The 15584-nt window shown below is 43.2% G+C and overlaps 1 protein-coding gene across 7 annotated transcripts in view; it reads right to left on the reverse strand.

Annotated features, from left to right (window-relative positions):
- Window positions 1-15584, reverse strand: part of LOC132870936 (gastrula zinc finger protein XlCGF26.1-like) — a 148276-nt gene that overhangs the window by 39126 nt on the left and 93566 nt on the right. For 4 of the 7 annotated variants that reach the window (XM_060904952.1, XM_060904956.1, XM_060904955.1 and 1 more), the window contains exon 2: window positions 1414-1690. The exons of the other annotated variants lie outside the window; for them this stretch is intronic. Coding sequence is in view for 1 of the 4 variants with exons in the window: in XM_060904956.1 (XP_060760939.1) it covers window positions 1414-1456 (43 nt within the window). In the remaining 3 variants the exon portion in view is untranslated. The remainder of the gene's footprint in view (window positions 1-1413; window positions 1691-15584) is intronic. 7 annotated transcript variants of the gene reach the window in all.

Below are 15584 nucleotides of genomic sequence, written 5' to 3' on the forward strand. Positions count from 1 at the left end.
CCACCATGTTTTCTGCCTACATGGTCTGCCTACCGACATTGTTTCTGACCGGGGTCCTCAGTTCACTGCACAGTTCTGGAGAGCCTTCTGCAAACTCATCGGAGCCACCTGTAGTCTCTCCTCAGGCTTCCACCCATAGACCAACGGCCAGGCAGAACGGGCGAACCAGGCTTTGGAAGTTGCACTCAGGTGCACGGCGTCCAGGGATGCCAGTTCTTGGAGCAAGTACCTACCCTGGATCGAATATGCACATAACACTCTCCCTTCCTCTGCCACAGGTCTCTCTCCATTCCAGTGCTCACTAGGTTACCAACCACCACTGTTCCCCAGCCAAGAGGAGGAGGAGGTTGCTGTACCCTCAGCCCAGCTCTTTATACGCCGCTGCAGGAGGATGTGGGCATTGGCCCGGAGAAGACTCATTCGCTCCGCACTCGCATCCAAGAGGCAGGCTGACAAACATCGCTCCAAGGCACCCACCTACCGAGTAGGTCAACGAGTTATGCTCTCCACACACCACCTGCCACTTAGGACCGTCTCTCGCAAGCTAGCACCCAGGTTCCTTGGACCCTTCCTCATCAAGAAGGTAATCAACCCATGTTCTGTTAGACTGGCATTACCACTCACCATGCAACGTGTTCACCCTACCTTTCATGTATCTCAGCTTAAACCTCTGGTCTCTAGTCCTTTGCTAGTTTTCACTCTGTCCCTGTAAGATGGTGTAAAAGAGCCATAGTAAACAGCAACTAAAGCTCACTACAACTCAAGTCATCATTTGCAAGGAAGAGTTTAGATAGTTGTATAGCTGCAGTTTTACACTGTAGTGAGGACAACAGACAGTCTAAATATACACTTTATATTACATTACATGGCATTTAGCAGACGCTCTTAATCCAGAGTGACTTATAACGAGTGCAAAAGCCAGGTACACAAACTTTAGGACTGCAGTTGTCATGAACAGTTTTGCACTCAAGTCTCTGTCAATGAACAGTTGATAACATCAACAAAATAGACTTCTGTCAAGCTGGTTTGTGACGATGTCTATTGTTAAAAGCATTATACAATTAAACTGACTTGACTGGACAAAAAAAAAAAATGCACGAAAAAAAACGCCACCTCCCTGGCAGTGGTAATAACAATGCTGTCCAAACTTTCCCACTCCACATGTACTAAGCTAAAGTGTGATCAGTTATGACATGATTAAGATGACCCTCAGTGGACAATCTAAATGTCGGAGATGTAACTTATTTTGTAAACAGAAGACAGCATGGAGAATGAAGAATAGCAGTGAGCAGACCAACATCCTAAAAGAAGCATCAAAGTGGTGGGGATACAAATCACTTCTGGTCACAACTTTAAAAATAAAACCAGAGCAAAAACAGGATGCAGAGATTTCTGAGTTGGGCTTTTACTTACTTCTTACTTCGGCCGAACTTCCGCTCGCTTCAAGTCTGCACATCTCGCCCCTCCCTGTCCATCATGGTCATCTGTAGTTCCTCAACACTTCCAAGATTTGTCATTCATCAGAACATCTATGTAGGATACAGCCTGCCTGCCCACGGTCCGCTTGCCACTCAGTAGTTGCCACAGAACTAGTTTCGATGCCACTTTCTCCAGGTGTCTAACAATGTCCAGCTAACTTCAGCCTCCTGTATGCCACTTTAGATGATACTGGTGGTAGGCTTCCATATAACTAGAGGAAAAGAGGAGAGTAAGGAGAGGTGGTGCATGTGCATTCTGTGCAACGTACTTCCTGGTTTCCGAGTTGTTTGCGACAAGTCTTTTTTTCTGCGAGTGTTGGCTTTAATCACTAATCTTTATTTTTTCTACAAATAATTTTCCAGTACCCTTTTCTTTTTTATTTTACTTTCACTTTCCTTTTTCCACATTTTAATTTTTTTTTGGAAGAACACCAAGACCGGAAGCTTTTTTTTTCTCCTCCTGCATAAAGACCACAAGCGGAGGCCATCCACATCGGATTTGTTTTAATATCAATAGATTCTTGATTAAGGTACGTGAATCCTTTCATCATGGCACACCTTCAACTTGTTCAGTGTGCTGAGTGCAGGATGTTTAGTCATTCTTCCTCCGTCGGTAGTGACAGCTTTATTTGTGAGAAGTGGAGATTAGTTAGTTCTCTGAGGGAGAAGATTGCAGTTTTAGAAGTGTGTATCTAGACTTTAGAGAAGGTTAGTGAGAATGAGAACAATGTAGTTTCTGCAGGGGAAGGTCTGGATGCCCTAGGTGGAGTTAGCAATCCCCCAACTCCGGCATTAGAGCCCTCACAGCAGGGCGAATGGGTGACGACTCGGCAGCATAAGCATAGAGCCAAAGCTACCACTGAGGCTCGCCCACGTCGAACAGGTTTGCTCTCCTTAGTGATGCACCCACTGAGAAACCTGAAAGAGCTCTGGTTATAGGGGACTCTATCATACGGTACAGGAAATTAGCTAGGCCTTTAGGGGCACCAGCAGCTTTAGTCAGGTGTATACTGGGAGCCAGGGCGCTGGACATAGCAGGGAATCTTAGGGTCCTAGGCAAGCACAGGTTCTCAAAGATAGTTATCCATGTAGGAGCTAATGATATATGCCTTCGTCAGTCTGAGGTTACTAAGAGTAACTTTGTAGAGGTGTTTAAATTAGCAAAGGTGATGTCCGATGCTGTAGTATGCTCTGGCCCCATCCCAATGCGGTGTGGTGATATAGCTTACAGCAGGTTATGGTCGCTGAACTACTGGTTGTCCAGGTGGTGCTCTGAAAACAGTGTGGGCTTTATAGATAATTGGACTAATTTTGAGGGCACTGCTGGCTTGTTAGGGTGGGCTGGTATCCATCCAACTCGGGAAGGTGCTGCTCTCATTTCTTGCAGCATAGGTTATAGTCTCGGAACAGGTCTAGTTAACTTCTGACAATCCAGAGCCAAGGCCAGGGAGCAGACGAACAGGCTACACTGACTGTCTGCTAGCTGCAGAGAGTCATCACTCAGGGTCCACTACATCGAGACTGTCTGTTCCCCGAGCAAAACAAAAAAGTAGAAACACTCAGATAGTTTGTTCCAGTAACCTAATCAATATAAAATTAGATCATACTAACTGTACAGCCGCTGCCAGCACCTTTGATCTAAAGGTGGGCCTATTAAATACTAGATCGCTTATATCTAAAGCGCTAATGGTTATTGAACTTATTACTGATCAGAAGTTTAATGTACTGTGTTTAACTGAAACATGGATTAAGCCAAATGAATATATAGTATTAAATGAAGCAAGTCCTCCTGGATACAGTTACATACACCAGCCTCATCTACCTGGCAGAGGAGGAAGCGCCATGGTTATTTATAATGATTATCTAGGTGTAACACACATCTGGTTATAAATTTAATACATTTGAAGTTCTTCATACTAATATAATGTATGTAGCCTCAAAAAATAAGTCGACCCAGTTACTTATTATTTACAGGCCCCCGGGGCCATATTCTGAGTTTCTTTCTGAATTTGCAGATTTTATCTCAGACCTGGTTATTTCCTTAGACAAAGCTTTAGTTGTCGGAGATTTTAATATTCACTTCGATAACCCAGAAGACCCTTTGAAAACAGTGTTTGTGTCCATTTTAGATTCAGTAGGGGTTAATCTGAATGTCATAGGACCGACCCATAATGGTGGTCACACTCTCGATCTAATAATAACATTTGCGTTAAACATAGAAAGTGCAGTCACACTTCCACAGTCTGAAGTTATCTCAGATCATCTCATTCAAAATATGTCTGGGTAATAATATATGCACCTCACCATGCTACTGTATTAAACATACATTCACATCAACTACTGCACAGAGCTTTATAAATGATCTCCCAGAGTTATCAACTTTGGTTGGGTCACTGTCAGCCCTTGCAGAACTTGATCAGTCAACTGAATGCTTAGAGTCAACGTTCCGCCATACTTTAGATAATGTAGCTCCTCTTAAAAGGAAAATGGTCAGAGACAAAAAAATTAGCACCCTGGTATAACAATGACACTCGCACTTTAAAACAGACCACTTGAAAATTGGAATGTAAATGGCATCAAACAAAATTAGTAGTGTTCAAATTAGCTTGGAAGGAGAGCTTCCTGAAGTATAGAAAAGCTCTTAGTGCTGCTAGAGCAACATATCTCTCCACCCTAATAGAAGATAATAAAAGTAATCCTAGATTCCTATTTCATACTGTAGCAAAATTAACCAGGAACAAGACCAATATAGACACATGCACACCTGCAGTATCACCTGCAGTAGCAATGACTTCATGAGTTTTTTCAAGTCAAGTCAACTTTATTGTCAAATGCTATACATGCTCGACATAGAGCACAGATGAAATTTCAGTCCTCTCTGACCCACGGTGCAAACAGGCAATGCAATAAATAAAAATAGAATAATTGAAATAAACAATATAAACAGTATAAACACTCTAGATAAGAAATAGACATAGACTAAACACTAATATATCAGGCCTAGAAATTCATATATTTTTTTCATCACCCAGCCAGACTAGTAACCTTCCAAAGTAACTAGCCAAACAGAAAATCAACTAGCCAAAATTTGTTCATGTATGAATTTTACTTCTGTCAAAAATAACACAAAAGAGAGTAGTTACCATTGTTCATGACTAATGTGCATTTATTTCAAGACCCGAGTATTTTGATACTGTTGTTAAATACATAAATGAGAACAACACAGAGCACCATAATATAATAACAAATAATATTATATTGGAAACTTGGCAACTTGGTGTATGAGTATTGAAAACAAATATACTTACTATCATGACTATAGCACCCAAAATATGTCCAACATGCTTTCTGTATTTAACCATTTATGAGACAGAAAGCATTAGGAGCTTCATATTGACTAGGAATCAACTTGAAAAAAAATTAATTATTCCATAAAAATCGTATCACAGCCAAGGCCTACCCTGCTCCCACGTTTGCTTATAAGTCCTTTGTCATTTCTCCTTCTTGTATGCTTTATCGGCAGCCTTTTTCTCCTCTTCAGACCGAGGTTGCTTTGTCCCTGTCTCTGGCGGTTTCTGTACACCTTTCAGAAAATTCCACATCGCAACGTAGCTTTGGCAGATGTAGATGTAAACAACAACAAAAACACATGTTTAAATGGGCAATAATGTGGCCACATCTACTGAATTTGATAACGTGATTACCGCGATATTCAACGAGATGTGTTATATGTATGCGCAGTAGTGAAAAAAACGACAGCCTGACTTGTACACGATATGATTCGGAATTCTTCGGTATTTTCCGTCCTGCCGATAAACACATCGATTAGCACAGACATGGCACACGCTTAATATGTGGCGGCTTTAGTTGACGGTGTGTCTGAATCCTCGCTTCATATATATTTTTTATTTTCAACTACCCGCCAAATGACAAATTAAGTCGCCTCGGGTGACCGGACCCCTGCGAACATATAAATTGGAGCAAAAGGACATAAAATAAACAGTCAAGGGCACTTGAGGTATAGCAGGTAAACATGAAATAAGCAGTATAAACTAATAGCTGTTAAGGTGAGGTAGTGCGGAATAGTTCAAATGAGCGAGGTAAAGTGAAACGTGCAGTCCCTGAGTTCAGTGTATGAATGAAGTGTGTGTGTGTGTGTGTGTGTGTGTGTGTGTGTGTGTGTGTTGGGGGGGGACTGTGAGGGTGACATGATGTCAGATGCTGAAGGGGGGGCAGGGGGGAGTACGGGCAGAATCTGTGGCAGGGGGCAGAGGGGGGAGGAGGGGCAGAACAGGGAGGGAGTTGAGCCTCCTGACTGCCTGGTGAAAGAAACTGTGCTTGAGCCTGCTGGTTTTGGCCCGGAGACTCTGCAGTCTCCTCCCCGACAACAGCAGGCTGAAGAGGCTGTGAGATGGGTGGGTGGGGTCATCTGCAATCCTGATGGCTTTGCGGGTGAGGTGGGAGTTATAGATATCCATAAGAGAAGCGAGAGAGACACCAATGATCCCCTCAGCTGCTCTCATGATGCGCTGAGAGTCTTGCAGCAGGACACGGTGCAGGCGCTGTACCACACGGTGATGCAGCTGGTCAGGATGTTCTCGATGGTGCCTCTGTAGAATGTGTGCATGATGGGGGCCGGGGCTCTTGCTCTCCTCAGTTTGCGGAGGAAGTACAGACGCTGTTGGGCTTTTTTGGCCAGTGATGCGGTGTTGTTGCTCCAGGACAGGTCTTCAGAGATGTGCACACCCAGAAACTTGGTGCTGCTCACGCTCTCCACTGCAGCACCGTCGATAGATAGTGGAGCATGCTGGGTGTGTGCTCTCCTGAAGTCCACAACAATCTCCTTCGTCTTCTCCACGTTCAGGCGGAGATTGTTGTCCTTGCACCACATGGCCAAGCGGCTCACCTCACTCCTGTAGATTGTCTCATCGCCATTGTTGATGAGACCTACCACAGTCGGGTCGTCCGCAAACTTAATGAAGAGGTTGGAGCTGGATGTTGGTGTGCAGTCAAGGGTCAGCAGAGTGAAGAGGAGGGGGCTTAGCACACATCCTTGGGGGGGCCCCCGTGTTCAATGTGATTGTGCTGGAGGAGTTGCCGCCGACCCGTACAGCCTGTGGTCTCCCTGTCAGGAAGTCCAGCAGCCAGCTGCACAGGGAGGTGTTGAGTCCCAGCTGGTCCAGTTTATGAATGAGCTGCTGAGGAATGACTGTGTTGAATGCTGAGCTAAAGTCTATGAACAGCATTCTGACGTACGAGTGTTTTGTCTCCAGGTGGGTGAGGGCTGAGTGGAGGGCAGTGGAGATGGCGTCATCAGTCGAACAGTTGGACTGATATGCAAACTGGAAAGGGTCCAGGGTGGGGGGGGGCAGACTTGATATGCCGCATGACTAGCCGCTCGAAGCACTTCATGAGGATGGGAGTGAGTGCGACCAGGCGGTAGTGATTGAAGCAGGAGGGAGACAGCTTCTTCAGGACCGGGATGGTGGTGGTGACTTTGAGGCATGTGGGGACAACAGCCTGGCTCAACGAGATGTTGACGATGTCTGTAAAGACATCTGTGAGCTCCTCAGCGCAGTCTCTCAGGACACGACCAGGAATGTTATCAGGACCGGGGCTTTCCGTGCATTTGTCGTCCTGAGAACTCTCCTCATGCTGTCTGGGGACAGCGTCAACACCTGGTCACCGGGAGGTGGAGGGGTCTTCTGTGCCATGGTGCTGTTGTCTGCCTCAAAGCGAGCGAAGAAGTTGTTCACCTGATTCAGCAGAGAGGTGGAGTTATCACAGGTCTGCGGCGAAGGCTTGTAGTCTGTGATGGTCTGAATCCCCCACCACAGGTTCCTGGAGTCTCTGCTGTCTTTGAAGTAGACAGCAGTGTTCCTGGAATACTGTCTCTTGGCCACCCTGATGCCTCGTGACAGGTTGGTCCTAGCTGTCCTCAGGCCCACCTCGTCCCCAGCTCTGACGGCAGCATTCCAAGCCCTCAGGAGCCTGTGGACTTCCCCCGTCAGCCATGGCTTCTGATTTGCCCAAATGGAGATGGTTCTGGTGACTGTAATGTCGTCCATACACTTCCTCATGTAGGCAGTGACAGTCTCCGTGTACTCCTGGAGATCTGTAGTGTTGCTGTAGGTGGCCACCTGTCTGAACATGCTATGACAAATTCAATTACAAAATTGAAAATATGGGACAAAAAAAATTCAAACCACTAATTTAAGACCAAACAACTTAAGTGACAATTTAAATAACCCTGTAGTTAACAATATAACTGCATCATATCAGCAATTAGAATGTTTTACTCCCCTGAGAGAAATCGAATTACTTTCATTATTCTCCGCATCGAAATCCTCAACTTGTGAACGAGGATCCCTTACCTAAAAATCTATTCAAACAGATAAATACCTGAAGTAATTGAACCACTTCTAAAAATAATAAATTCTTCAATTAGGATTGGTTATGTACCCAAATCCTTTAAACTAGCAGTTATCAAACCCCTGATTAAAAAACCTGACCTTGATCCCGGTCAGCTGTCCAATTCTCGGCCAATATCAAACCTCCCCTTTATCGCCAAAATCCTAGAAAAAGCTGTCGCACAGCAGTTATGCTCATATTTACATTGGAATAACATCCATGAAATGTATCAGTCAGGGTTTAAACCTCATCATAGCACTGAGACAGCACTGGTGAAAGTAGTAGATGGCCTACTGTTGGCATCTGATCAGGGCTGTGTGTCGCTGCTTGTGTTGCTTGACCTTAGTGCAGCATTTGTTACCACTGATCATTCCATTCTTCCAGATAGACCAGAAAATGTTGTGGGAGTTAAGGGAACGGCCCTCTCCTGGTTCAGCTCTTATTTAACTGATCGCTATAAGTATGTTGATGTAAATGGTGATTTTTCTAGACATACTGAGGTAAAGTTTGGTGTTCCACGAGGTTCTGTCTTAGGCCCACTTTTATATATATATATATATATATATATATATATACATACATATATATATATACACATATATATATACACACATATATATACACACACACACACACACACACACACACACACACACATACATAAAAAATCTCCTTCTCACCCCCGGCGGGGGGGTGGTATCCATATCATCCTCAAGCTCGGGTCCTCTACCAGAGGCCTGGGAGTTTGAGGGTTCTGCGCAGTATCTTCGATGTTCCTAGGACTGCGCTCTTCTGGACTGAGGCTTCAGATGTTGTTCCTGGGATTTGCTGGAGCCACTCTCCCAGTTTGGGGGTTACTGCCCCAAGTGCCCCCACTACCACGGGGACCACGCAGCCCTTGACCTTCCACATCCGTTCCAGCTGCTCTTTCAACATCCGTTCCAGCTGCTCTTTCAACCCTTGATACTTCTCAAGTTTCTCATGTTCCTTCTTCCTGATGCTGGCGTCAGCTGGGATCGCCACATCTATCACCACCACCCTCTTCTGCTCTTTGTCCACCACCACTATGTCCGGTTGGTTAGCCAGGATCTGTTTGTCAGTCTGGAAGCTGAAGTCCCACAGAACCTTGGCCCTGTTGTTCTCAGCCACCTTCTGTGGTATGGCCCATTGGGACTTGGGTACTTCTATTCCATACTGGTTGCAGATGTTCCTGTATACTATCCCAGCCACTTGGTTGTGCCTCTCCATGTACGCTGATCCAGCTAGCATCTTACACCCTGCTACTATGTGCTGGACTGTTTCAGGGGCTTCTTTGCACAGTCTGCATCTTGGGTCTGATCTACTCTGGTAGATCCTGACCTCTATGGCTCTTGTGCTTATGGCCTGTTCTTGTGCTGCCATGATTAGTGCCTCTGTGCTGTCTGTCAGTCCTGCATTATCCAGCCACTGGTAGGATTTCTTGATATCAGCCACTTCCTCTATCTGACGGTGGTACATGCCATGTAGGGGTTTGTCCCTCCAGGTTGTCTGTTCCTCCTCCTCCTCTGCACTCTCATCAGGGTTCTGCTGCCTGAGACATTCACTTAGCAGGTCATCCTTTGGGGCCATCTTTCTGATGTATTCTCGGATTTTCGATGTTTCATCCTGGACCGTGGTCTTGATGCTCACTAGCCCTCGGCCTCCCTCTTTCCGCTTAGTGTATAGTCTCAGGGTGCTGGACTTGGGGTGGAACCCTCCATGCATGGTGAGGAGCTTTCTAGTCTTGATATCTGTGGCTTCTATCTCCTCCTTTGGCCAGTTTATGATACCAGCGGAGTATCTGATGACTGGTAGTGCGTACATGTTGATGGTTCGGACCTTGTTCTTACCATTCAGCTGACTTTTCAGGACCTGCCTTACTCTCTGAAGGTATTTGGCTGTGGTTGACTTCCTTGTGGCCTCTTCATGGTTTCCATTAGACTGTGGGATGCAAGGTACTTGTAGCTGTCTTGGATATCACCTATGTTGCCCTCTAGTAGGTCAATCCCCTCAGTCTGGACCATCTTGCCTCTCTTTGAGACCATCCGGCCACACTTGTCCAATCCGAATGACATCCCTATGTCATCGCTGTAGATCCGGGGACCTACACATGTCCAAGACTGGACATGGTTTTATATATATATATATATATATATATATATATATATATATATAAATAAAAGCATGGCATTAGTTTCCATGATTATGCTGATGACACACAGTTGTATGTTTCTGCAAAACCAGATGAGAGAGACCAGCTTAATAGAATTGAGGAATGTGTGAAGGACATTAGACACTGGATGCTTATTAACTTCCTTCTGCTTAATTCTGACAAGATTGAAGTACTTGTACTAGGACCACATGTAGCTAGAAGTAAGTTTTCTGATTACACAGTAACTCTGGTTGGCCTTTCTGTTTCTTCACGTGCAGCAGTAAAAGACCTCAGGGTGATTATTGACCCCAGTCTTTCATTTGAAACTCATATCGATAACATTACCCGGATAGCTTTCTTTCATCTCAGAAATATTGCTAAGATAAGAAATTTAATGTCACTACATGACAGCAGAAAAACTAGTTCATGCTTTCATTACCTCCAGGTTGGATTATTGTAATGCCTTACTGTCTGGATGTTCCAATAAGTGCAGAAACAAGCTCCAGTTAGTTCAAAATGCAGCAGCAAGAGTCCTTACGAGAACTAGAAAATATGACCACATCACCCCTGTCATATCCACACTGCACTGGCTCACAATCAAATTTCGTATTGATTATAAAGTACTACTGTTGACCTTCAAAGCACTGAATGGTCTCGCACCACAGTACCTGAGCGAACTTCTGGTCCCTTATGACCCGCCACGCCTACTTAGATCAAAAGGTGCAGGCTATCTGCTGGGACCTTGTATAGTGAAGGCTCCATCAGGGGGGCAGAGCCTTTTCTTACAAAGCCCCACAGTTATGGAACAGCCTTTCAAGCAGTGTTTGGAAATCAGACAGTCTCAGCATTTAAGTCTAGGCTTAAAGGACATGGGACATGGATTTTTTTCTGGGTATAATTACAGTGGCGCTTGAAAATTTGTGAACCCTTTAGAAATTTTTATATTTCTGCATAAATATGACCTAAAACAACATCAGATTTTCACACAAGTCCTAAAAGTAGATAAAGAGAACCCAGTTAAACAAATGAGACAAAAATATTATACTTGGACATTTATTTATTGAGGAAAATGATCCAATATTACATATCTGTAAGTGGCAAAAGTATGTGAACCTTTGCTTTCAGTATCTGGTGTGACTCCCTTGTGCAGGAATAACTGCAACTAAACGTTTGCGGTAACTGTTGATCAGTCCTGCACACCGGCTTGGAGGAATTTTAGCCCATTCCTCCAGACAGAACAGCTTCAACTCTGGGATGTTGGTGGGTTTCCTCACATGAACTGCTCGCTTCAGGTCCTTCCACAACATTTCGATTGGATTAAGGTCAGGACTTTGACTTGGCCATTACAAAACATTAACTTTATTCTTCTTTAATCATTCTTTGGTAGAACGACTTGTGTGCTTAGGGTCATTGTCTTGCTGCATGACCCAACTTCTCTTGAGATTCAGTTCATGGACAGATGTCCTGACATTTTCCTTTAGAATTCACTGGTATAATTCAGAATTCATTGTTCCATCAATGATGGCAAGCCGTCCAGGCCCAGATGCAGCAAAACAGGCCCAAACCATGATTCTACCACCACCATGTTTCACAGATGGGATAAGGTTCTTATGCTGGAATGCAGTGTTTTCCTTTCTCCAAACATAACACTTCTCATTTAAACCAAAAAGTTCTGTTTTGGTCTCATCCTACCACAAAACATTTTTCCAATAGCCTTCTGGCTTGTCCACGTGATCTTTAGCAAACTGCAGACAAGCAGCAATGTTCTTTTTGGAGAGCAGTGGCTTTCTCCTTGCAACCCTGCCATGCACACCATTGTTATTCAGTGTTTTCCTGATGGTGGACTCATGAACATTAACATTAGCCAATGTGAGAGAGGCCTTCAGTTGCTTAGAAGTTAACCTGGGGTCCTTTGTGACCTCACCAACTATTACACGCCTTGCTCTTGGAATGATCTTTGTTGGTCAACCACTCCTGGGGAGGGCAACAATGGTCTTGAATTTCCTCCATTTGTACACAATCTGTCTGACTGTGGATTGGTGGAGTCCAAACTCTTTAGAGATGGTTTTGTAACCTTTTCCAGCCTGATGAGCATCAACAACGCGTTTTCTGAGGTCCTCAGAAATCTCCTTTGTTCGTGTCATGATACACTTCCACAAACATGTGTTGTGAAGATCAGACTTTGATAGATCCCTGTTATTTAAATAAAACAGGGTGCCCACTCACACCTGATTGTCATCCCATTGATTGAAAACACCTGACTCTAATTTCACCTTCAAATTAACTGATAATCCTAGAGGTTCACATACTTTTGCCACTCACAGATATGTAATATTGGATCATTTTCCTCAACAAATAAATGACCAAGTGTAACATTTTTGTCTCATTTGTTTAACGGGGTTCTCTTTATCTACTTTTAGGACTTGTGTGAAAATCTGATGATGCTTTAGGTCATATTTATGCAGAAATATAGAAAATTCTAAAGGGTTCGAAACTTTCAAGCACAACTGTATGTATAAAGGACATAACAAATGCCATCTAAATCACTGCAGGGCATCAAAAATGTGAAAATCATCACATTATTCAACTTTTTTATACATCAGCGTAAAACAATGATTCGTTAATTAGCTAGGTGGTCACGTGACCCGTGACGTCACAAAAACTTTCCAAGGAGTCAGCGCTTGGGAATCTAATGAATCTAATGTAAACAGGTTACCGAAATGGACACCATCGACAGTGACATTCCCGATGTTTCACAGAGATGTGAAGTTAGACCCTATCAATTCGAACCGATAGCTGGAAATTCACATGAACATGGATCTTGTCTTTACTCTGACGGGTCAGATGATTCTGAGAGTGAGAGTTCATTCAATCCCCATGAAACTGAAAGCGGTCGGCTCGATAACACTTCCTGGTAAGTTAAAAACAATTCTGCTCAAAGGCTAATGATCTGTTGAAAGAAATATTATTTTTGTATCATACATTGAAAGTTCATCATAGATCTAGCTAAAGTCCGTTGCAAGCTAGTTTTTTTTTGCTGATATTTTTCGAGATTGATTGAGATACAATGCTTCCAGAGTCCGAGATGAAAACATTCAAAATGGCGAAACGCCATCACACAGCCAACAACACTACACCATTTGGCGAAAGAGATGAAAATTAAGAAAAGTTAAACAAACTTACCAACATAACATTTATTTAAATGTCCATTAATGTTACAGGATTTCTTGACTGTCTCTACAGTTGTAGGAATGTTAGGCCCTGTATATTATGGCGCTATCACTGCCTCCATGAACCCGGCTATACGGCCTCTTAAATTTGGCTTGGCAATTAATATCGCTCAGTACCTGAGTATTAATGTTGAAAGAATCCTCAGTGAAATGGTCCGAACACAGTTTGTTGGAAACAGTAGGTGCAAAGTTTTTTCTACGGCAGTAGTGAGCCCACACTTTCCTCAGCTTCGGGTCCTTGGGGAATGCAAAAAAACTTACTCCAGGGCATTTCCCATTGGAATTATTGCAACCATAAGCAGCACAATACACCATGATGTTCAATGTACGTTAAAGACTATAAAAACAATTTTCTTGTCATTCACTTCTCCATTCATCTACCCGCTTGTGCTGTGCCCGAAAGTTTTTGTGACGTATGATCACGTGACAGCGGCTCTTCCGGTTGTAAAATATGCATATCGGAGCTCGAGCAGAAATGCCATATAATCATCACGAATATAAAGATTTTGCTGAATTTAATAGATGATTTTGTATTTGTTGATGCAATTAATTCATATTTTTAATGGAAAGAAACTGATATAGCGTGCATTTATGTTTCATGTCCCATGTCCTTTAAAACATACCTGTTTAGTCAAGTCTTTTGTTAGTGTTTTATGAGATAAAGGAGTAGATCTGGAGGGTCCTCAGACATAGTGTTTTGGTAAGCTGGGATGTATTGATGTTGTCAGTCCCCCACTCGCTTGCTCACTCGAGTTTGTTGACGGTGTAGTGGCTGCTGCTTTATGTCCCGGGGCGCTCTCATGCCTATGTTACCTTCTAGCTCTCCCCTTTTAGTTATGCTGTCATAGTTAGTTTTGCCAGAGTCCCTGCTTGCACTCAGCGCAAAATGTCTACTGTTTCTACTTATTCAGGTGACATTGGGCATACCTAACAACCTGTCCCCCCCCCCCCCCCCCCCCAAGTTACATGTCAATCCTGAGATCGAGATGCTGACCTCTTCTACTCCTCAGAAAAAGTTGTGAAATGTATAGGAGAGTGGTTGTATAAGCAACTGCCAGAATCTCCACAGCTTTGCTTACTGGGAGACTGATCTCTTCAACCACCAGATATATCCAAACAAAAATTTGGACTTGCACTGGCAGGATTTATTGGTGCTTCAAGGATTGTTTTTCGTCACTGGAAGAGTCAATCAAAGCCTGTCTTTGAGGAATGGCTAAAGTTAATGGCAGCTATTGCCTCCTTTGAGTCATTCATAGCAAAGACTACTCACTACCACAGGAAGTTCTCTGAAGTCTGATCTAATTTTCTAATGTACATTAAGAAAGGAATATCAAGGATTAGAAACATTGACATGTATAAAGATGCTTTACACCTTCCATTTTCTGCCTTTATTTACCTTATTATTTACTTACCCCCCCCCCCCTTTTTTTTTTTGCTTAGTGCCAGGATCTGTTATTGGTAGTTTGTTTTCAATTTATTGTAGCATATTTGTATTAAGCTGTGATATGTTGCTTATTTATAAAACTGAAAACACCAATCAAAATTTTAATAAAAAAAAAAAAAAGCTACACGCCTACCATTACAACAAATGGGTAAAACGGCAAGATGTGCTGTACTAAAAACAGCACACACTCAGGAAAATAACTATGTGAAGTTGAATTTAAATCTAGTTATATTCATGTCATATCAAGTAGCCTGTCCTGACAGCAGTAGCTAGCCTGAAATTAGCAGTTGAGACAGTCTAGTTATTCCTTTCTCACCTCAGATAAGATGGGTCTTCAACCTGACTTATAGGAATATCTATGTCCCTGTAAATCAGACTGAAGACTCATCTTATCTGAGGTGAGAAAGGAATAACTTGGATCTCTCAATTGCTAATTTCATCTACTGATATTCTACACTGATATTAGGCTACAATTAACTGCACTGTTTAATTTACAGGAAAAAGTCATGTCCAATGCTGAACATCAAAAAGCCTTCAGAAAAAGGTGCAAAAATGATGAAAACTACAAAGAAAAAAAGAGAGGAAAGGGAAGTGGGAAGAAAGGGCCAAAGAAAATGTCAGCAAACTGATGAAGAGAGAGACAGGGTGAGGGCTCTTGCAAGAGAGAGACAGAGAAAAAGGAGACTCTGTCTTAAAAATCCAAGTTCAGTTGTCCAAGGGGATTCAGTGGGCACATATAAGTCTAAGCAGTCACTTAAGGTCAAACGAGTCCTAACTGTTCTTCCTCACAGTCCCAATAAGAACATGGCAGGATTGCAAAGGATTAGTGATGCAATTAGATTCAGTGGGCA

The sequence above is a fragment of the Neoarius graeffei genome, chromosome 22 (assembly GCF_027579695.1).
Source record: "Neoarius graeffei isolate fNeoGra1 chromosome 22, fNeoGra1.pri, whole genome shotgun sequence".
NCBI classification, from domain to species: domain Eukaryota; kingdom Metazoa; phylum Chordata; class Actinopteri; order Siluriformes; family Ariidae; genus Neoarius; species Neoarius graeffei.